Raw genomic sequence first — 23160 nt, forward strand, 5'->3', positions numbered from 1 at the left:
GGGGATTTGGCAGCGATTCTTGGTAGAGCCTGATGTGCGCAATGGAGAAGGATATGGCTTAAACTATGTTTACATTGACAGCTGGAGTAAGATCCATAACTTGAGTGCTTTTAGAATCAGAATTAGTAGACTTTGGTGGAAACCCATCCAAATGGGAGGATACCTGGAGGACTGAGTCGGATTTGGCAGTCGAGAGAAAAATGTGGATAAAACGGAGTGTTGCGCGCAGGTAAGACGTTGTCATTTTAAATAACGAGCTGGTGATATATATGGATGGCAAATGCTTCTGCGAAATGAATCATGAAGATGTTTTCTGCTGTTTCACGTTTGACATCGATCTTCGACGACGTGTCTCAGTTTTTAAACCTACGCCACGGCAATTTATAAGAGTCTGCAGGGATTGATGATTGGATTAAATGTTAACAAAATGTTTGGAAAAAAAAAAAAGCTGCAAAATTACAAGAGTGTGGATCAAAATATTTCACAAAAATTGCCATTTTTTTGTTGCGTTGACAGTAATAAAGAGCGACGGCTGTGTGTAGATAGGCAATGTTTGGGGATTTTCTTGAGAAATATGACGATCAGTTCCCTACTTTGAACGCTAGGGGTCGCCAGCAGCTCGGTGCAAAGCCGCACGCTCAAGTCACAGACAGACGCGCGTGCTTCAAACACGCGCGTGCACAGCCTCAAGGTTAGATCTGTCAGCTCCTCCCCACTTGTGAAAACAAACAAATGCAACACGGACTTGAAAGGTAATTAGAAAGTGAAACTTTTGTTGGAAAAACAAAAAGTAAATTTAAGACGCTATTATTCTCGCTGGCCTTAAAATATAATTAAAATCCAATAAATTAAATGTGTAGTTTTTTGATTGGGGGGAGCGGGTGCTGCAGCCTGCAGCCTGAACCTGAGTTCATCCAGAGGAGATAGTGGAGAGAGCATGGCATGGGGCTGTTGGGGCAGAGAGGTAAGCTCGACCTGACTGAACTGCCATTCTGATAGAAATCTTAAGTATGGATATTTTTGATGGTGTCTCTGTAAGCTAAAGCAGTATGGAGAGCGGGTCACTGACTTCAGCTTTGCTGGGAAGCCTCCAAACAAAAGCTAAAATTCAGCACATTCATTTGCCTTCAAAGAGGTGCAGATGTAATGGCGTGGCATCAAATAAGCCCAAAACCTGCTGGCAGTTACAGTCGTTTGCCACCTGCTGGATCTCATTCCTGCCAGTATCTCTAATTCCTGCCCATTTGCAGCCGTGCATTGATTATGCATGACACACACTGTACATCTTATGCTGACCTCAGAGGGGTAATGGCAGTACAAGCCGTAGACAGAACAGTCGCGCAGGATGATGAAATGAAATGCTTTTAGGTCTCATATCTCTGGATGTATCAGTCTGAAGACCAGAGAAACCAATTTCCATCTGCAGGAATGTCCTCATCGCTTACTGACATGATGTGGAATGTCAAATAACTGCTGCTATTGATAGAAGCAGCTTGTTAATAGTTGTATTTCACAAATGTTAATTGTTTCCCATCACAGGATGAAATCTTGAATCATTGCTGCCAAGAGTTATCACTCAGTCATGCTTAATCTCAATGGTGACTCCTCCCTATGGTATAGTTTCTCCAGTATCTGTAGGGGAAAACATGTGTCTGTATGTGTGATATAAAAAGGGAGAAATGAACTCTGAGCATGTGCAGATAAATCTACTGTACCTGTTGGAACAGACAAAGAACAAACTGCCCACAGAAAACTGAAATGTGGGCGTATTTGCAACAGCACTGACTTTAGCGAGGCAGGAGAAAATCACTGATGGATAAATGAAGACACAACTGAAAACCAAGCTTTTGCAGATTCCAGCTGCCGTTACACATCGTGAATTCTGGGCAGACAGTATCATTAATGCAGCCTGTAAAATAGAGTTGGGCGATATTGCTTTATTATGATCATTATGGACTTTATAGGCTTGAACTAGAGCTATGTAATACTGCCACGCTGAAAATTTGTAATCTCGATTTTAGCCATTTAAAAACGAAGTCCAAATTAGGTTGAAAGTGATTTCATTCTGCAAGTTAATGCCATAAATATGAGTTTCAAATGAGTAATATTTAAACACAGTCAGCTCTAGATGTGAGTACATTAATAACAACAACAATGGTATAATCTGTGGAAACTGAAATATATTTTATAGTATAAGTAACTTCTCTATAATTATAATCTAGGAACCATTTTTGCTACTTGAATAAGAGTTTTCTGTATTGCACAAGTGGCTCATTTTCACAATAAATAAGATAAATTTGTTGTCCAAATTTTGGGAATGACTACATATTATTTATGTACTACAGTGTTTAAGTAAGTCAGTTGTTGAAACTTGTATATCTGAAACACTGAAATCTGTCCTTTGTTGCATAGAGTGCAGTGAAACACTCTGCAGCCTTGATCCTATTGCATAGGATGTAAGTAGAAAAATGTGTTTGTTAGTATATAAGGTTATATAAGGTAAATTCAGAATTTGTTCTGTAAGTGTAGAAGAAAAAAGCTCAAACCAGAGACTCTAACTTGTGGCCAGAATTCATCCCTGCTTCTACAAGCTCAATCTTTCATGGATGTCACACAGTTTTCGGTTCCCTGTGGTGAACTCTTGTCCCACCGAGGCAGAGGAGATGCTATCAGCCTTCAGTTTGCTGCTGCTGCTGCTGCCATTTCTGGCAGAGACATCAGTTTGTCTTTCACTAGCTCTTACCTAGAAGAAGATTGTGTGATGAAAGAAACTGGTTCTTCAGGTTTTTAGTTGTTTCTTTTTCTTATTTTTTGACTATATTCTAAAAATAAAAGAGTTGTGGGATGTTGTGTGTTCAGTAAATCAGCTTGAAATGCTGGTTTTATATGCAGAATATGCAGTGGACGTGCAGAGAGAGAGATATATGAGCAGCACAGCAAACAATATGTAGTCTATTCATATCAATATTTATGGAAATTGAGTATTCATGTTTAACACTGCATCAAAGAAACATGTTTGTTTCTGATTAATAGTATAAATGGATTTGATATAACAGGCTTAATGAACAGGGGTTTGTATGTGGATGACATGTTTAGCCAGAGAGAAGTTATTGCACAACATCAGCACTCCAGAGCTGACAGCGGTGTGATCAGCCGTCGCCCTCACAGCGAGTGTTTGTGAAAACTCCAGGGCTGAACATGGCATTACTGTGTTAGGGGACATCAGATATTCAGATATTCCTATGATTTAGGTGCCATCTTAATAGCTTCTATGAGGGTTATTAACTGGGCCTCTCTGGAGCGTGATTAACCTAATTTGCAGTGAAATAGGCTGTGTTGCTTCTCTGAGAGCCTTTCCTCTGGAGGCGTGTGTCTATGCAAGTGTGTCTGCGTGTGTGTTGTTAACACCCTGTGCTCAATAGTCTGTTAAATCCAGAAGGACCCGGACAGGTTGTCCCTGCGTAATGATGAAAGAGACAAAACAGACATGGCTGCTCGGTCGTCTGACCACTCTTGAAACAGAGAGATGAGAAAACATGGAAAAAAGATTTTTTGAAAAAAAAAAAAAAAATGTTGCAGTTTTTTTTAAAGACAGAGCTGAATTATAAATGACATTTCACTAAGTGGTATAGCATTGGCAGATTTGGATCATAAGCGCTATAGTGGCTCGCTTTCCCTCTATCACAGAAAACGGCATATTGGATGCTTGAAATGAGAGGTCTCCAGTTTTGTTCATATAGCCGGTGGGGAAACTAATAACAGTAAAATACTCAAAGTTAGACTCTGTGACCAAAGCAGAGAAGAACCAGTGGCTTGCATTATGTTTATATTGCATTTCTTTTATTACTCAGAAAACTCAGGAAATTGTCTTTGCAGTATAATGGGGCAGTGTTATAAACTAGAAGCTGGTGATTTTGGCCAACAGCCATAACAATTTAGTTTTGGGAGAAGAAACACAATTTTTTTTTCCTCTCCTAGTTGAACTTGTTTGATAACCTGATTCTGTGTATAAAGTCTCACTTCAACTTGAGGCTAAAGGCTCAACCTACAGATCTATGAATCCTGATTTCACTCGGATTGATTTACATTCTGCATCTTAACAAATGGGAAGAAATACAAAATTCTAGTCTAGATGCTTGTTCTTCAGTGGGGCTGGTCAAGGAATTTTTCTGATATGGCGAAGAATGAAGTAAAAGTAAGTAAAAATGCATTTATAGAACACCTTTTGCAATAAATATCGCAAAGCTCTGTATATAAAATGAGTAAAATAAAGCATCATAGTGATTACAGTACATGCAACAGAATAGCAACCACACCATTAACAAAAACCTTTATTAAATAAAATAAACGTCGGATGCTTCTTAAAAGAATGCACAGAGTCAGCCACACAGAGGGACAGAGGTAGGTCATTCCAGAGTTTGGGAGCTACCACCTGAAATGCTTGGTCTGCACGGGTTTTGAAACGAGTCTTTGGTACCTTCAAGAAGTTTGGACCAGAAGAACAAAGAATGCTCCCCGAAAAATAGGGATACAGTGGATCAGTAATACATGGACCTGGAAGAAACTATCATTTTAAAGTCAATATGAGATTTTACTGGTAGCCAATGCAGGCTAGCTAAAATAAGGTTGTTTTGGGTCTATCTATCGGTCTAGCAGCAGAGTTTGTACACACAGCAGCCTATTTAAAGTTGTCTTCTTTTGACAAGTGTACATAAAAAAAAAAAAAAAAAAGTATACACAGTTAATTTTAAATTGGATTATGCTGTGTTTTGACTTTAGAAATACTTTTCAAATAATAATTATTAAAAAAAAAAGAAAACATCAGTTGTTGGGAATGCCCTTCCAAAGACATTGCTTGGTCAAACACAACCCAAAGGTTTCTGGGGCTGGTTTGAACAGATGAGTCCAGACCACCACCATTTCTTTTTTTTTGATCACATGAATCTTTTTTTCTCAGGAGAAATGACCAGTTTCAGTTTTATAAGGCTTTTAACAGCAGCGATGGTATGACAGATGTTAGCAAAACTACTTTCACATCGAGCTAACACCAGTTAATCAGGTAAAGCTTTTCTTCTCTTTTTCTTTTTTTTTTTTTTTAATTAGGTGAATCTATAGACAGTTGCTATGGAAACATGAAATAAGGAATACATATGAAATATGTGTTGCTGCCTCTTGTCACAATCAAACTGCCATGATAATAATGTCTCAGATCAATGTGTGTTTATGTCACCTGGCAACCTTAAGCTGCAAGCTGGCTGCTGTTACACATGACAAAAGTTGGATGAGATCGTGTGGATGTCTTCATGAATACCACCCCGGGTTTCATTCAGCTGTAAAGCAGGAATGTCCAGTGTTGTCCTGCAGGTCTCAGATGTTTCCCTGCTCCATCTCACCTGATTCAAACTAACGGGATATCCTCAACAGTTTGTTGTAAAATTCTGCTGAAGCCTGTTAATGATTGTGTAATGAAGGAGGAAACATATAAAACTGGCAGGATGGTGGCCTTTGAGGGACAGAACTGGACATTCCTGCGATGTGGACAAATATTACATTGTTCAAAGGAGTCTTGTTAGAGACAACTGTTGCTATGATGGCAGTTGGTCTTATAATTAATCTAACTTTTATTTTCTTTCCTTAAATTACAAATGCATTTGGCTTTCACACTTTCCAATGCGCCTACAGTCCATGGTCCTAAGGACAGTCAAAGCCTCTATGATGCTGTGAAGGACTTCGTTTAAAGGATGTGAACAGAAGACTGTGTAACAAGACTGAACAGTTTGATTTATTTTTATGTTTACAGTTTTTTAAAGATTTTATTTATTAGTGCCACAATGGCAGAGATATCAGGAAAGTCACTTTTACAACATATAAAAAAAAGAAATAAAGACCACCATAACCATGAATCATATAATTTTCCAGTGTCTCTATCTCTGCTTTCAAAGTGCAGTCTTAAAGTCTGGAACTAATTACAGCATTTGCAACAATTACAGGCTTAAAGTCCCTTCAAAGATAGCTGCCTGCCACTGGTTCAGTCCTAAAGACTTAAAACATTTTCACCAAAATGCCATGTCTGCAGGTTTATTTATTTATTTATTATACTTATTATTTTCATGTGAATCAAGACCTTTTCCTCATTTAGCATCTGCCAGGAAAAGAATATGGCCAACGTCTACCTTAACCTGGCTGCTACTGCTTATCCTGCGCAAACACGTGACTTCAATATGACTGAAAAGGGGTAACAGTTTGTTGCCAAATGGGGGAAAAAAACTTGGATAGCTCTGACACGTCCCACCCTTCAAGTTCTTTTGACCTGATTATCTGAATATGTATTTTAGGGACTGTCATTTGTAAAGTTTCAAAATAAAACATTCACAGTTTAAAACTCATATATTTTCCAACTTATTTGAATCGTAAGGTGATGAAATCTCCAGCAAGGTAGTTTTGGTGGAATACATCTGTTAGAGGTAAAAGGAGAAGCCAACGTAGCAGCCAGTGTAAATACTGCCCATATAGTCAGAATCTACACAATCTGATTAAGATTCCCAACAATGCTTCTTTCGGCACGTCGATCCACTTCCCACCATGCTGTCTTTTGTTTACCAGATAAGTTCCTGCTCTGGTATGCATGGCGCATCCAGTGAGTGTCATCCTGTGTCACAAACAACTTGTGTGGAGAAAAAGCTTTTGCACATCGCTGTTATCTATTTCTTTAATTGGATCGTTGAAATTCCCAAATTTTCTCCGGATTTAACAGGAATTTTACATCTAACTTTCCATCGTACTTCCAGCAGCAGCTTTAACTCCCATCTTGTCCAGTCTGGGCAACATGTGAAGGCGCATCCATCTTATAAAGGAACTAAAGTTACAGCATGAAGCTCATACTTGATTCATGTAGTGAGCTTTTGCCAGATCAATACTGCCTCTACAAAGGATCAGATTTATCCATCATGGTGCTTGACACTAACTGGCTCAGCATGGGGGAATCTCACAGCATTCTTACATACTTCTTAATAAATCATTTATTTTGCTTTAGCTCCTCAGTGGTAATGTTACAGACTCTGGCTGAAGGCACAGTAAATATTCTGACAGGAAGGAGCTGTGATGATTGTCATGTTTTTTCTTTTTTTCTTTGTTTTTGTTTCAATTTTTCACCCTATTTCTTTACAACCCTGCTCATCTTTCTGAGCATGTGGGTCATGTACACCGCACTGGAGGACATTGTGCAGTGGGAGTAATTAATGGGATGATGCAACAGCCAAGGTTGTTGCGCCGTGAACCCCCTCTAACTACACACATGCACAGTTTTCCTCTTGAAGAGATGTTTCTTACGCTGCAGCCAAAGTAGAAACAACTGCAGCTAAGCCTTGAAGGTGTAGATGGAGTGAGTGTATGTGTGTGTGTGTGTGTGTGTTCATGCACACATGCATTTGTATGTTGCACACTACTGGGATATTTGGGAGGTTTCATACAATATTTGTGTCCCTGCGGACTGCTGCAGAGAAGCAATCCATAAATCTCTGGAACACCGAGGAATGCCGCTGTGCTGTTTATCTGCTAAATACTGGCCGTTTAATTAGGAAGGCTCATCTTCTCCACCTCTGTCAGGAGGTTTAATAGCTACATGCATGTGTTAATCATCAAACCAAACACAAGAAAAAGAACATATAAAAAGACAAAACCGATTAGAAGAGACGTTTATCTTGGAGATCAAATATAAGAAAACCATTGTGCAGCAGCACATCTGTAACCCCTGAAGTAAAATGTCACAACATATGATGTGCATTTACAAAGACACTACTTAGTATATCCATGCTGATGTTCTTGACTTGTTTAGTCCGAGTGTTTATTTGGATGGATGAAGCATCATTGGAGATGTCACACCAGAGTAATAGACGACATGATACTACAGTCTGTCTGTGTCCTGGGGACGGTGTTTCTCGCTTTGAGCAATAATCAGAGTTGCATCATTGCAGTTAATTGCTATCATTAATGTTTATGCTAAGAAGGAGTGTGATATGTCGGTGGGAACACTTTTCAGCGCTTCTCAACGTCATTTAAAAACAAGGATGTTTTACTTCTGCAGTTTTTACGCATGCACAGCTTTTCTAAAAAGAAATTCCAGGGTGTAAATACTAACAGCCCCCCCAGATGTGCTGTGAAGGTTTTCTTGCCAATCCCCTTGACAAATCCCCAGGAGACAGTCAAATGATATAAGATACACACTTGGCAGTTTTAGCCAACTAACAAGTTGACTGCAAAGCACACTGTGCAACCGGCATTTGCTGAATATGGCTGTATGATCATCATGTTTTATACATGCAGTGTACAATAACGATACCTGGGAGTCATTTTGAGCTGTGACTTGGAGGAGAAATGCAGGTTCCAAGCATCGCATAAATGTGAAGAAGGTTTTAATAGCTGACATACCGAAAAAAAAAAAAAAATGGCTGCGCTGTTCATTACAGTGTTTTTTACTGACCTAGGGAGAGTCCTTATTTCTTTCTTTTTAAGTTGTGCCTCTATGGTTTGAAGTTAAGGAAATATCTCCTTCAGATGCAACTTAACCTGATAATTCCACAAGTCAGCTTACATCTGCACTCTTTGGGTTTGTTGCGTTTGGTTTACGTTGCGTTTTTATACACAGTGACACATCCATACGTATTTTCCTTACATTCCTGTAGGTTGGTTGGGAAATGTAAGTCGCATGCAGAGAGATCCTAAATTCTGACACAGTCACATTTATTTATGTCAGGTTGCACCAGAGGTTTATGTCGTTCTTATTATTGAATGTATGACTTCTTTGTGTTTGAGACAATGACAGATGTAACCACAATTCTCTTACGTGAGAAAGCTGGCTCATACAGATTGCAGCTGCCTTCAGAAACCAAACTTTTCAAAAAGTGGAAACCTTTTGTTTGTAATGTTAGCACTAAATCAGTCTAGAAGGAGGCTCATAGTCCAAAAATTCCAGTTATTTTTAATGCATGTTCATGTGCATCATATGTTGCCTTATTTGCACTTTTACACTTCACACTCTTCCTCATATTTCTAGCTCAAGGAGCGCATCTACACCACATAATGTCCAGCTGGGAAGTACACGTGTGAACAGCAAGCACGAAAAAAGTCTTGTCTAAAACTGTCCACACACTGTCCTGAAAGATTCAGCTAAAAAGCTACAAAGCTTAAAATTTTCTGGTTTCTAAATTATTTAGTTATTATAATTAGGATAATAAAACAAACAAGATGGCCAGAACAGGTAATCAGGCCTCCGTGTAATTTTTTGAGCTTGCCTCGTGTTTGTGGTGCTTATGTGTGCATTTATGCTGGGTTATACTTGCTCATGCGTTAGTCTGAAAGCATGAGCACACATCTCATCTCACTTTCAATAAAGGCATGAATACATATTCAACAGGCTGAATAAAAAGAGGCTAAGCAGCTCTACCTTTAGGTGAATGCAGGGTAAATCTCCTCAGCTGTTAAATATTGCTCATAAAGTATCACGGTCACTGGAAAAACTGATATAATCCTTTTAGAACAGAGACTGACAGCGTTGATGTCGTTGTTAATTTTTCTCTGTAGCTTTGTATGTAATGCACTGAACTGTATAGTTGAAAATCTAATGTAAAAGTTGGCTTTCAGTTTAATACTTCGTAGTACCATGAGCAGTCCAAAAAATTCTAAATACCCCATATTGTAGTATTTACTCCTTTGTAACAATACATGGTTGCATTGCTCCCCTACGAGTGCATTATTTTTACTTGCAGGAACATTTGGTTGAACATGAACATCCAGAATATTGAAGATTTTTTCTCTTTAGGAAAAAAGCAGAAAAGCTTTTGTGTTTGTGTGTGTGTGTACGTGTGTTTGTGTCATGGTATTTTTGTATGCATATAATACGTATTGACAGTTGAGGTACTGCTAAAGCAAAATCTGGCTCTGAAAAATAGGAACATGAGAAATGATGCGCTCAGACATGAGGATCAAGCTGTTAACTTCTATAATCTGCCATCCTCTTGATCTTTTGTCAGAGATAACACAAGGAGAGTGTGTTGGGTCCTTGTCAGTGGAAAAGTGCTCTGCACAATAGCAAAGAATGGGAGGGATGGCCAGCAAAGGAATAAAATGAAGACTAAAACCAGATTAAAGTAACAATGAAGCATGCATTTTTATTGTTTTTATTATTATTATAAGTTAATTCTCTGCTGAGGTTGCAGTATTATACTGCATGAGAATTATGGTTGATAAGAAAGGTGCTAAAGAACTCCTGTGCATGTGCTGAAACAGATGTACCATATGCTCATTTGTTACCTCATTAACATATTAAAACTGGAGGATCACAGATAACTGTGCTTAGCTTTGAGTGCTTTTTTAAGTTTAAAGAATAACTTCAACAATGTGTTTAATGTCACCTTCACTGTGTGACAACAGACTGTATTATGTCCCCGCTTGCTCGGTTAAACCGAGTTTAAAATGGAACAATGAGGCAATCCTTGTGGCATTTTGCCTCATAAATTTCCAATAAGCAGTCGTCATTCATCACAGTTTCTTTTAGCATTTTGCATACCTTGTGACATTTTCAATTAGTTTTTTATCATGGAGAGTTTGAGTTTATTGAACTGGAAAGTCAGTTCAGACATTTCTATGAGATGTGCAGCGTTTTTAATGGCCGTATACTTTCTCAAATGACAGTTGGGCGTTTCCTTTAAACTGTTACGCACAATTAATTTCCTCATGGGGGTTTTTATTTCCAAATGAAAGAGGACATCATCTCGGTTCATTTTAGTTTTCCCTTTCAAGAATGACATGCAGCAATCTGGCCTGGACGTCGGATTTGTCTTGTTGGTTCTGATATATGCAGAAAAGCATAACATTATGCAGTGACCTCAGATCAATTCAGTTATCAGGAGATGTTTCTTGCTGTTTTGGATGAAGTAAAAATCAAAAGAAAAAATAGATTCCTGCAACTTTTGAACTGGGGTAGGTAATGTTTGGGAGCTAGCAAGATGTGAAAGTGGTGCCCTGTCTTGGCCCCTCCCCCTTTGTTTTTGCTCCTTGCGCGATCCAAGGCTTTTTTCTTACCTCTGCCAAGGAGATTATGTTTTTACCAACGTTAATCTGTTTGTGTTCAAGATAACTCTAAAGGTTATGGACGGATTTTAATTCAATTTTTAGGAATTGTTGGAAATGTAAAAAGAAAGAACAGATTTAATTTTGGTGGTGATTCGAATCACCGTTTGGATCCAGGAACTTTTTAAAAGCCGTGGCAGAGGTTTGCGCTCTCCGATTGCTTTTCTAGTTTGCCGCTTTTTCCACCATCGATTTTCTCGGCTGTTTAGCGTGGAGAGGCAAATAAACCGGGCCGGGTCAGAGAAATCCTTCCGGCATTTTCTCAGCCATGAAGAAGCTTACGAAATATAAGAAATGAACAACTTCAATTCGGCCCGAACGTTTTGATTGGTCAGAGTTTTTACAGATATTCAGTAAACTGAGGGGTCTAACTATATTTCTTATTGTTCATGATTAAAAATTGCACAGACTACTATCAGGACGAGGAACCACTTCACCCAGAGCCAAAAAATGTCTTCAAAATTTCAACACCAGGCCAACATAACCCACTACTTCCACTGACACAGAAAAGCTTGTACAGTATTGTGCATCCTCTGGGTCAATTTCCCAGGAGAGATGAAATACAATAAAAGTTTCAAATAATTCTTTTTCACTCATTGTTTCATTGTCTTTGTGTCCCCAGTGAGCAGAAAACCATGCCAGTGGTGAATAAACACCTAATCAACAGGTTTATTAATCCTCGAGAATGGCCACAGGGCACTTTTTGTGTTTTTGTTATATTTAAGTAAGTGTTTCTGGAGCCTGCTAAACTGAAGCTGCACATACTCTTACTCTTACCTTTAGGGGTTTGCAGTGTGCAAGCATTGCACAAAATACAATGTTACCATTTAATTTAGTCTGATATCATATGTCTGCAGTTGTATCATTTGTATCATGTAACAATCAGCCACCGTTGTCGAGTTATACTTTGGTTGCAAGCGGGTAACAACTGAAACACGTTTAAACAATAAGAGTTTTTTTTTTTCCTCATTTGCTATATTTGTAGATTTGTGATGACTTCAAGTTTTTGAAAATCACCTTTGCTAGTTTGTTTTTATACTTATAAATGGCATCCAGTTCATTGACTTTGACCCAAGCATATCTTTTAGTTTTGTAAGAGTGCAAGAAAGTGTAGTAAACTCTGGCAGCATTGGAGTAGTATATGATAATCCGTGTTTCTCTATGAGCGTATACTTCAATTTTCTGAATTACTTTAGAAATATAAAAGCAAAACTCATCAAAAATCTTTGCGGGTTGAATTGTACATCTTTGGAGAAAATAAAACAAACTCTAAATATGCCAAAATAAGCACTTTGTGAGTTTAAAAGTTAGTTGCAGAAGCTAGTGTAAACACAAAATTCACAGTATAGATCTGATGTAACAACTTTTATTTAACATGTTTAGCAAAAACTCCAATCCTTCTTGAGATGTTTTTACTTTTTGAAATACCATTGAAACCTTTTACCAAAATGTGCTTGAAGCTATTTTTCTTTAGAGACTGGACTACCGGTTCTGCCTTCAGCACAGGAGGAAATAAGGAAATGTGGATGTTATTGCTACATAAATGTCACTTTGTTTCTAATTCAGACCATTCATCTATAAGACATTTTGGCTATTTGCCGTCCAGAAGAACGATCTCTCTGTCAGAATCTGTGTGTAATGAGGCATCTCTTTTTATGTCACGCTGCAGTGCCGTGCAGCACACGACACCCTGCTTTCTGTGACAATAGCAGAGAGATCTAAACACTCAAAAAAAAAATGCGTGCTTGCTGTCAGAAATGCTGCTTCCTTTATGTTGCACGCCATCATTAGATACCTTAGAGTACATCACATGGCAGCAGAGAAGCAGCTATCCACTGCCCAGCTCCTAGATCCTCTCTGATAGCTCCTGATATCTTATGGATGCTAACAGCTCGAAGATGCGAGTTAATTATACAAATGTGGATTAATGAGTAAATCAGGCAGCCAGTCTTTTAGCTTTGAGCATATTTAGAAATTTATTCTGAAGAAGTGAGAACTTCAGCTGAACTGTAAAGAAAAGCATTTTTCCCACATGCTCAGAGGAAAGATGCTTGAGTTATTCCAACGCTGCCGGCAAACTAGATCTCGCTTTAGAGGAATCCTTTTCTCAATACCAATGTTCCTAAAGTAGAAAACTTTTAGCATGTTTACTAAGTAGTGATGTTCACGCTGCAGTGTAGATATACTTTCACTGACTGAGAGCTCAAAACAGAAAAATGATCCAATATTTACCAGTTTTCAGAACACAACTGCCAATATTTTCTTGCAACGGCTTCGCAACCATCCAATGTGCACACACACATGCATACATAAACTTTGTGTGTGCAGCTGAAATCAAAGCGCTCTCTTCAAGTTTAACAACTTCTCTAAAACATAACCAGGACTAAATGGGTTTTATATTTGTTGGGACAATTTTGTGCTACTGCTATGGAGAGGAAGCTGGAGATGGAGAATACGCCTAATGTTGGAGTAGAAGAAGAGTTTCTCTGTTGTGTTTTGACTGGGTACAAGCTGAGATTAAAGCTGGATCTTATGTTTAAGCCAGAAGTCATTATGGTTGTGAAACAAATGCGGTCAACAGTTAGGATGAGCTGATGATGAATTCAATGTTACACTATAATCCTGCAGACTGAAGCGCTCTTCATTTGACCGAGTTCACAAGGAGAAACACCAATGTACCTTAACTGCTAATTGATTGATGAAGAGTGAAATGTCACGGTACAGCCGAGTACGGTCCTCCACCAAGCAGCTCATTTCCACCCATGCTGTGATGTCCAGTCTATGTTATAGTCCTACATGCATTCTATGTGGATACACTATATGATTCCTAGATACACTGATAATGAATCCACAGTGCCTTGGCTATATTGTGGTGTTTGTTGTGTGTGTGTGTGTGTGTGTGTGTTTACGTTTTACTGTTTTAGATGGTAGTATCCAGAATTTTGCAGGATCCAGATCTATTTTTGATATCTTGTAAAACCTGTTGGGACCTTCTTTTGGATTTTCAGCTAAACACTGACAGTTTATTGTGGAGTTATATGCATGTATACTGAAAATGTCTCCATCTAGCAATGATAAAGAATCCTTTAAAAAAAAAAAAGTCCTTGATCTAGATCAGGGGTGTCAAACTCCAGTCCTCATGGGCCAGTATCCTGCATACTTTTGTTGTTTCTCTCCACCAACACAGCTGATTCAAATCAAATGGATCCAGCAGCTTCTCGTCAACCTATTTATGAGTGTTGGTTAGGTGTGTTGGAGGATGGAGACAACAAAAACCTGCAGGAAACCGGCCCTTGAGGACTGGAGTTTGACACCTGTGATCTAGATAGTGATCTGGATCACTCCCAACATGAAATTAGAGCAAAACCCATTAAAAAAATATAAATAAAGAAAAACAAAAAAATAAAAAATTTGTCCAATAGCTTTTGTGTAAAATTGCTACAAAACAAACAGACAGACAAATAAGCAGATAGATGCCAGCAAAAGCATAGTCAGCTCCTTTGCAGAGGAAACAAGGGAAGAGAAACAGAGCCATGATATCTAGCAGAGGAAGATTTGGGATGTGATGATTCTTCTGTTAATATTTAATTCTGTTAAGCTTCCATTTCACTCATTAGTTAGATCAAATATTCGGTTTTATTATGAATAAATGAAAACAGAGATAATGTTCAAGTTCCATTAATGGAAATATCGGCAATGTGAACATTTTGTTAAGAAGTAACTGAATAAATACTTTTCCGAGTAATTCCTTACTCTTATTATTGTTGTACTTTTTTCAAGAAGTAACTTGTACTTATAAAAAATCTAATTTTTAAAGTAGCATGGTAACCTTGCTTAGAGAGTCAGATGATTGACACAGTGATGGAAGTCATGTCTTCAGTAATTAACATTGCAAGTTAGATAACAGTATTAAATCAGGATTTTCAAGCTTTCAACAACCGTAATGAATTATGATGTTTTTATGTTAAGCACTTTAAATTGTTTTGTACATAAAATGTGCTATACAAATAAACTTGTCTTGCCTTGCCTTGCCTTGCACCAAGCGGCAACCTCCAGCAGTAGAAAGTGAAGCTTATGCGGAAGTGCATAAAATTGCAGTTCCCCCTTCATCCACTAGGGGCTACACAAACGAGCGAATCCCCATAGACTTCCGTGTTAAAAAGACCAACTTCATGGCAGAAATAAACATGTTTACAGCCTGGTTCAAAGAGCCATTTTCGGTTTAATAGGTCAGGTTTACCTTCATGACAACTGTGGAGGGAGTGAAATTTTTTCCAACTCGCTCGTTTAAAAGTAATTTAATCTCGAAATTTGGCATATTTAGGGGCGTGTCCTTTTTATTGACAGGTACCAATCTCCCCCTTCAAGTAAGAAGAACGTAGAACGTAGAACGTTTTTAGCCGGTTAACAACATGACTTAGCTTTAGCCCGCTTACCTTCGTTAGCTGGTTAGCTCCTGTTATCTCCGGGTTAGCTCGGTTAGCTCTTAGCTACAGGCAGCTTGGAATTCGCTCCATGTCAAGCATCCACCATGACACTCACAGCGCCCCTCTCAGCTCCACATCATTGCCCATAAGTGTATTTTCCGGGCAAGACAACACGCATGCCCCTGCCAAGATGGCAATGGAAGGAACTGCCCACCGAGCTTCAATTCAGCCCTTCAGAAACCTATGGGTGACATCACAGAGGCTCCGTCCATCTTTTTATATACAGTCTATGCCTTGCATATACCTACATGTTATTCCGTAGCGTGGTCCTCCAGCTCAAGTTCATAACCATCTTAAGAGCCTCCCAGAGCAGATTCAGGAAATTTATTAAAACAAATTCACATGAAACAACATCAGAACAGTCTAATAACAACACATAACCCAACCTGAGCGGTGATTTTCAGCTCTATGTGGCTTTTTTTCCCTTTCTTCTCTTTGCTAGACATGCTTTCTGATCAAAAGAATGAATCTGACTTCTGTTCTGCATACATTTATATGCAATGGACATAATGAGTTGCCTGTTGAGCAAGCTGAGCACAGGCTGGTAGAACACTGACCTGCTTTAATAGCATATACCGCTTTTTTAATTTTATTTTAGTGAACATGGAGCTAAAAGCATGTGCTGAATGAGGTGAGTTTAACGTGTTACATAAATTGGTTTTACTGTTTTAGTATTCATTCATTCATTATCCGAACTGTTTAATCCAGTCAAGGGTCGCGGGGTAGCTGGAGCCTATCGCAGCAGTCTCCGGGCAATTTAATTACTTTGACAAGACAGTGTTTGGGCTGAAAACTTTGTATGAGCAGATATTGACACCTCTCTCTGTGGCTGCTACTGCTTGTTGATGAAACTGATGTCTACACAGCAACATGTCACAATTTGACTCATTACTGAAAAACTACAATCACACAGTGACAGGATCAGCAGTAATGGCATGACGTTACTTTTGTTCAAGTTACCACAAGGGAATTAGAGGAGAACATTATTTGTCCACATGCAGGACATAAGGTCTGCACATGTTAACAGATGACGGACAAAACTGTGGTCAGAGCAACTAGAGTGTCACTTTAATGAAATACACTAACACCTGCATCAAGCTGAGTGATTGCCAGAAGAGAAAAAAAAAAAAAACGTTTTAGAGCAGATTTATGGTTCGCAAACTTAATTTAATTTCTCCCTCCAGATTTTGTGTTGACATGGGATTACGTGAGTGTGCATATTGTTGCTCAGATAGTGTTTCAGCAAACTTTTACATCTGTGCATTGTGTTTGTGTTGAATTTTAACTTTCTTTTTTTTTTTTTGTTGGAATTGATCTCTCTAATACTTTTTTATGACAGGTTTTGCCCACTTGCTTCTCTTTTTGTAATATCCATGTTGTTATAAAACAGCTTGTCATGTTGCTGTGGTGGTTGTCTTTTTGCATTTCCACGAGTCAGTGGTTTGAAAAACAAACTGCGAGAGATGCTTCTATCACAAGCATTTTGGCACAGCCCTTATTCACATCGCTTGGCTGTGAAAGCTCCACTTAGTTTCCTGTAATGTTAATGATGGGGAGGGCAGTATGCCATAGGCAGTGATTTCAAAATTTTATTTAAAAATGTGCATAATTTTACATTAAACTGGCTAATGTTTAATGGAAATCACGCTTCTTCTCCTTTGTCATTCTCTTCCTGATGCTACATTTCCTGCTTTGGTCTTCCGCTTGTAGACGGCAGTCGGTAAAAAGGTGTTCGCACTCAAAACTGATGTGAAGAACCAGCGGTGACAAAAGGCCAACTGCTGTGTTGCCTTACGTACATCTGGGCAAGAAGTAGCATTTGAACACCCTGCATAGATGACACCCAGCTGCTAACAACCAGGATGTATGCTCAAAGAGTGTGCAATTGGAAACAGCTCTCCAGGGCAGATACAAGCTGTAGTCTATACATAATTTAATACAACAAACCAGAATACTACACAGATAAACCCTTAGCAAATTAAGAAAGGCTCTCGCTCAGTTCAAGGGATTTAAATGCTTTTTGACAAACCAAAACGTTTCAGTTGAAATTTACAATAAAACTATAAAAGTTTAAAGTTTGTGCATGAAAAAAAATGCATGTGCATTAAGTTTTAGGTGCATGTTAAGAGCTGAATGTAGCGTAAACACTAAAATAAACAAAGGTAACAGACCGTTACCAATGTTTCCAGCAGCTGACTGATGACTTGGTGTGTCACAGCCTGAAGGTTTAGGACAGTCAGGCAGCGATTGGGGTACGAACTGATTTGATATCCTATTTCCTCTCAAAGTGCAGGTGATGAAAACAGCTAAAGCGTATCATGAGATCCTTTTCACAACCTTTGGTTCTATTTAGTTGTTGTACTTCCTGACCGGTAGATATGTTTGCGATCCTCCAAAGAAGTGATGGTTGGAGCATGAACCGTGTTTCTTTCTTCTGTTGAGCGAAGCATTAAACGCTTAACATTCAGGGGCGAATATTTGATTGAGTAAAACATTATGTAGTATTAGAAAATAAATAACTAAATATTGACAGTGGTTGCGCTATTTATATCCATAGCTGTCAGGTTAGTTTGATAGCGACTGGTTTGAAGTGAGAGCAATTGAAACACGCGGTTGGTTAGACCAGACCTTCTGTGTTTGAGGGCGTCCCAGCTTTACAGGCCATCTCTGCTGACCTCTCCTGAAAACGGTGATTATTCTGGGTCAGAGTCTTTTAAAGCTACATGGTGAAATTAATGGAACTGAGAAGGGCAAAGAAGGACTGTTATCATGCCCTCATTCTCACGATGCCCTGCAGCCGAAGGAGAAGAAAAAATCTTCACTAAACCGAGAGGTGTCTGAGGCATTTTCTGAATATATGAGTTTATGTTTTCAACGAGAAAGACTTGCACTTGTGGCTTTAAGGTTATATTAATATAACATGAATCCTCCCTGTTAATTAAAGACTTTTTTTTATTTAAGTTGGCATATGTGTGGTAGCATTTAAGCATGATTAAGCCATCAGTCTCAGCTAACCAAACATTGCTCTACAGAGCAGAAGGAGGACATGTTTTACTTCAAGTACAAATTGAAAGCTCACTTCGATGGAAATGAGTTCATGGGTTCAGCACTAACATCATGTTGCATCAGAAAACCTGCCTGCTTTACTTTAAGGAGAAACATCCCAGTATCAAAGCTACATTACAAGTTTGGATGGTTCAGACATGAAGAAAACATGAAATACTGAATCCAAAATGTAACGTGTAAATTTCTCGTCTTTTGTCTTTTTTGATGGAATCAAACCACCCAAAAAAAAACCAAAAACTAATGAGGTGATGTAATCGTCTAAAATCAGTTACCAGACTTAGTTATTTAAAATAAAAATTCAATTTTATATATAATTGAAACCTTATAAATGTGCTTTTTAACAACTTTAACAGTAATGACAGAATTATAGCCAAAAATAGCTCAAATTCTTAAGAAAATTACATTAGGTGGGATTATTTTAATGCCAGTTTTTATGTCGTTTTCATAAGCTAAGTAGCATACCTGCAAGCTTTTTAAAGCTCACAAAGTTTTCAGTTTACTGAAGCAAAGTTGCAGTAAGCATTATGATTATTTAATAATAATAATAATAATAATAATAATAATAATAATAATAATAATAATAATAATAATAAATTAATAATAATAATAATAATAATAATAATAAACTTCAGAAAATATGTTTAATTTGTTGGAAAAAAGAGAACATGACAAAACAAATCAATTTCTTTTTATGGCAGGCGCGATATCTCCATTGAGTATGAGAAAGAAATCTTGGATGTTATGTTGTAGTTTAGCATTTCATCAGAATCCTTTACAGCCATCATAGTTGGACGGACGGACGGACGGACGGACGGATAGATAGATAAAAATAAGAATAGGGCAAAACAGTATATATCTAAATAAGTAAACCAACAGAACAGCTTGATTTACATTAAGCATTTCAGCTCTTTTGAATTCAGGCTTGTACAAATAAATATACTGTAGACGGCTAGAAAACATCGTGTCATTGTTATAATCTGGTGAAGCATCAAATGCTGCTTGCTTTGCCACTGGGGTTTAATCTGCTCTTCAACATGTATCACAAGTGTCCTTGTTCTTCGGCCTGGACGTTAGAGTTTTGACCCCCCCAGAGGGGTGAGACGACCACACAGCTCCTCTGCTGTTCTCTCTTTTCTTTCTCCATCTCTGTCACTGTCTTTGGTAAATGCAAATGCAAACTCCCTGTCCTTGCATTTCTATTTTAAGACTTTCCTCCCCAGTGTGGACGTGCCATGCTCTGGGCTGGCAGATTCGGGGAAAGTGGAGTGAATGGAAACATGGTGGATGAAATCTCACCAGCATCCTACTGTCTTGGGTGTATTCTTAGTCCATGATCTTAAAAGGTGTTCAAGCAAGCAACATGGCTACTGGAGCTATAATCGTGGTCTCAAAGTGCTTGACTTAAAAAGAAAACGTAATCCACAAATCCCCTGAAGGCTGTTGAGGAAAGCCGTAACAGCGGCATGCTTTTTAGAAAACATGGCTATAAATAACATCCAATGCGAGGAGGCGCTGAATACCACAATGAGTGTTTCCAGTTGGAAAGGTATCTGATTGAAGAGGAAGCATTGCTAAAAAATATCTTATTCTTCTATACTGTACGTTTTCAAAACTATTTATCAGCATTTAATGACACATACTTTAAAAGCTACAGTTAATTAATCAATTTGTTTGTATATTGCTGTAAAACCTCTTGCTACAAAAGCTATATCCATTCTGGATTTTATGAAGCCAAACAGGTCCAAAGAGCTAGGCTGACATGGATACTTGTGCATAGAGACAACATACAATTTGTGACAGCATAGGAAATGTAAAATTTAATTAAAACCATCAAAAACTTGATCACTGCATGGCTTTCACACAGCTTACCTGCTTTAGATAATTCCAGTTTTTCTTGCCTCGGCAACGTTCATGTCGGTGATTACGGCGTCCACTGCCTCAAATCTTACTCACTTTTAGTGGGGCTCTGTCCTGTATTAGGGAATTGAATTCTCAGTCTGTTGTTTTGCTTTGCTACAAACATCTTGTGGTGGAAATTTAACAAATGTTTATTTGTGCTTAAAAAAATGTTCAGTCTACTGAATGTTGAGCTTTAGAACAAAATGTTATGTAAATCCTACATACCCCAGAAAAACAGGAAAATGTCTTCATTTTTCTTGAGGTGGATAGAAGAGGAACAAAGTTTGTTCCAGTTTGTTTCATACTAAAGGAGATGTCTCCTCCATGGTGTCAGGTGAGGGAGTTGGTGTTAACAAGGAGGCAAATGCCCATGTCTTTATTGACCTCACATAATGTTTGTACTTCCTTGCCGCCTTGTCCACCTGCTCCTCAAAACTATCCAGTCAAGCTTTGATTCTCATATGAGGCCAGACATAGGGTCTTGTGGGGTCCCATAAATGCACATAGCCTGCATAGAGCAAGAAATGGCTTTTTCCTGCAACTCTGTGAGACAAAAGAAATTTTTTCCCCATTGTTGCAGTATAAGTGATGGCTTTAAGTCTGATGATTATATTGTTTACATGTGTGTAATGAAGATCTAGTATCAATTTGCAAAATAATTGTTTCAATATTGATCACCAGCACACTGTTTGGTAAGTGATAAAAATCTGTTTAAAAATGTATTGACTTGTTATAAGTAATGTTGATGTTTGCTGAAAATGACTTGACCAGAGCTGGAGAGTTTGAGCAAAAACTATCACTAATATATATTACCCCTTAAATGATTTAGTTATCATTATTATAGACAAATTTGTTTAGTTACTATTGGACAAAAAACTTATATATCTGAAACTGAAACTTGTCAGGAAAATGAAGTTTCCAAAAGTAGCGACAACTTTGTTTTAATATTTGTTTCAGCTTTATTATGGGGCATGATATTGATATAATCACTTGTTAAACTGTCTAACTATGTATAAAGATGGAAAAAGCATAGGAAAGCTTTTGCCTTGATGATGTTATTGTAGTAAATTTTCCATTGACCATCAACAGAACATCTGCACGTCAGAAATAATCACAAACTTACATGTTACTGGGTTTGTTTATAGTAGCTATGCTGTGTTGAGTTTTAGTTTAAATAGAGTTTATGACAAAATGTTCCTATGTGAGATTAATTAAATACCAGGCCATTAATTACAGTTATTCATTCAATCATGCATAGACACAAAACTATCAGACTTTGTGTGCTAGAACTGAACTCCACTCAACAGATTTTGTTGGTCTTGCATAATAATAAGACATGTTATTATTTTAAATGAGACGCTCTTTACTTAAGAGCCTAATATATAACTTATAACTTATAGCTCTATAATTCAGTAGTTTACTGAAGCAACAATTGGGTATACTAAATGTCTTAAATAAATAAAACACTTAGGCAAAACAAACAAAAAAGATTTATTGATTAAAGGCTCACAGGGCTAATAAAATGCTTTGCAGACAATCCATAACATATCCAGAAGCTCCCTTCTTAATGCTTTTCATTGGATCGCTATGTTTAAACAACAGAAAAATGCAAATAATTATAAATAAAATTAAACAATGAAATATAGTCTAAATAAAAAGAGCTTCCTTCAGACATTTTCAGAAATGACTGCTACATTTGTGTAGAAAAGAATTGCTAACTTTCCAATATGGTCAACAAAAGTAGAATTTGTGTAAGACCGTAAGTCGTGGCAGGAAAATCACTAACTTACTCCTTGCTGGTATGTTTAATCTGTTAGAAAAACTCTTGTTTATCTGTTTCTGAACTCTGTTTAGTCATCAGCATGAACATGGCTGAGTCTTCATGTGGTAAAGCCTGCAGAAAGCTCCCACCAGCTCAGTGCAAGTGTTTGGTTAAGCTAAGTTGCTGAAGTATCTCCAAGTGGTGAAAATACAACTCTTCAGCTGCAGCGCAGAGCAAACCAAGCAATGAGCAGGTTCCTTATAGTTTGATCTTTCATTTGCAGGCAAGAAAATCTCTGGGTTAAAAGGAGAAAATGTTCTTGTCATGTTTCTCTTACTTGATGTGGTGGCGACAGCATCAACAGCACAGTGAAAACAGGCGGAAGAACAGTCGGCGGTTTGATTCCAGGCTTCCCTGACTACATACCAAACTATCCTTGGGCAAGACATTAAAGCCCACGTTCCCTTCCGATGTGTCTATTGGAATATGATTGTGTGTGATGGCGCAAAAAGCACTTAGTTTATAAAACATACAAGTGTGTGTGTGTGTGATAAGGTGAAAGTGACATGCAGTGTTCGAGTGCTTTGAGCGTTCCAGATGATTAGAAAAGCCCTATATAAGTACAGTCCATTTACCATGTCATGTTTAAACAGAATGATAAAAAAAAGAAGCTGATTTTTTGCTTATAATGTGTGTATCAATTTATTGCAGCATCATCGTTTTAGAATGTTTTGTAAAAAGCATCAAAATATGAATTAGCTGAAATGTTCAGACCATCTACTCTGGAAAAAAATTCTAAAAAACAATCTGAAAGGAACA

General features: G+C 37.9%; 1 protein-coding gene across 1 annotated transcript in view; it reads left to right on the forward strand.

Annotated features, from left to right (window-relative positions):
- Positions 1-200: 200 nt before the first annotated feature.
- Positions 201-23160, forward strand: part of ajap1 (adherens junctions associated protein 1) — a gene marked incomplete at both ends in the record, with an annotated part of 53900 nt that continues 30940 nt past the window's right edge. The window contains one exon of the mRNA XM_079239406.1: positions 201-229. Coding sequence (XP_079095532.1) covers positions 201-229 — 29 coding nt within the window. The remainder of the gene's footprint in view (positions 230-23160) is intronic.

This window comes from Telmatherina bonti (genome assembly GCF_933228915.1).
Source record: "Telmatherina bonti genome assembly, chromosome: 4".
NCBI lineage: Eukaryota > Metazoa > Chordata > Actinopteri > Atheriniformes > Telmatherinidae > Telmatherina > Telmatherina bonti.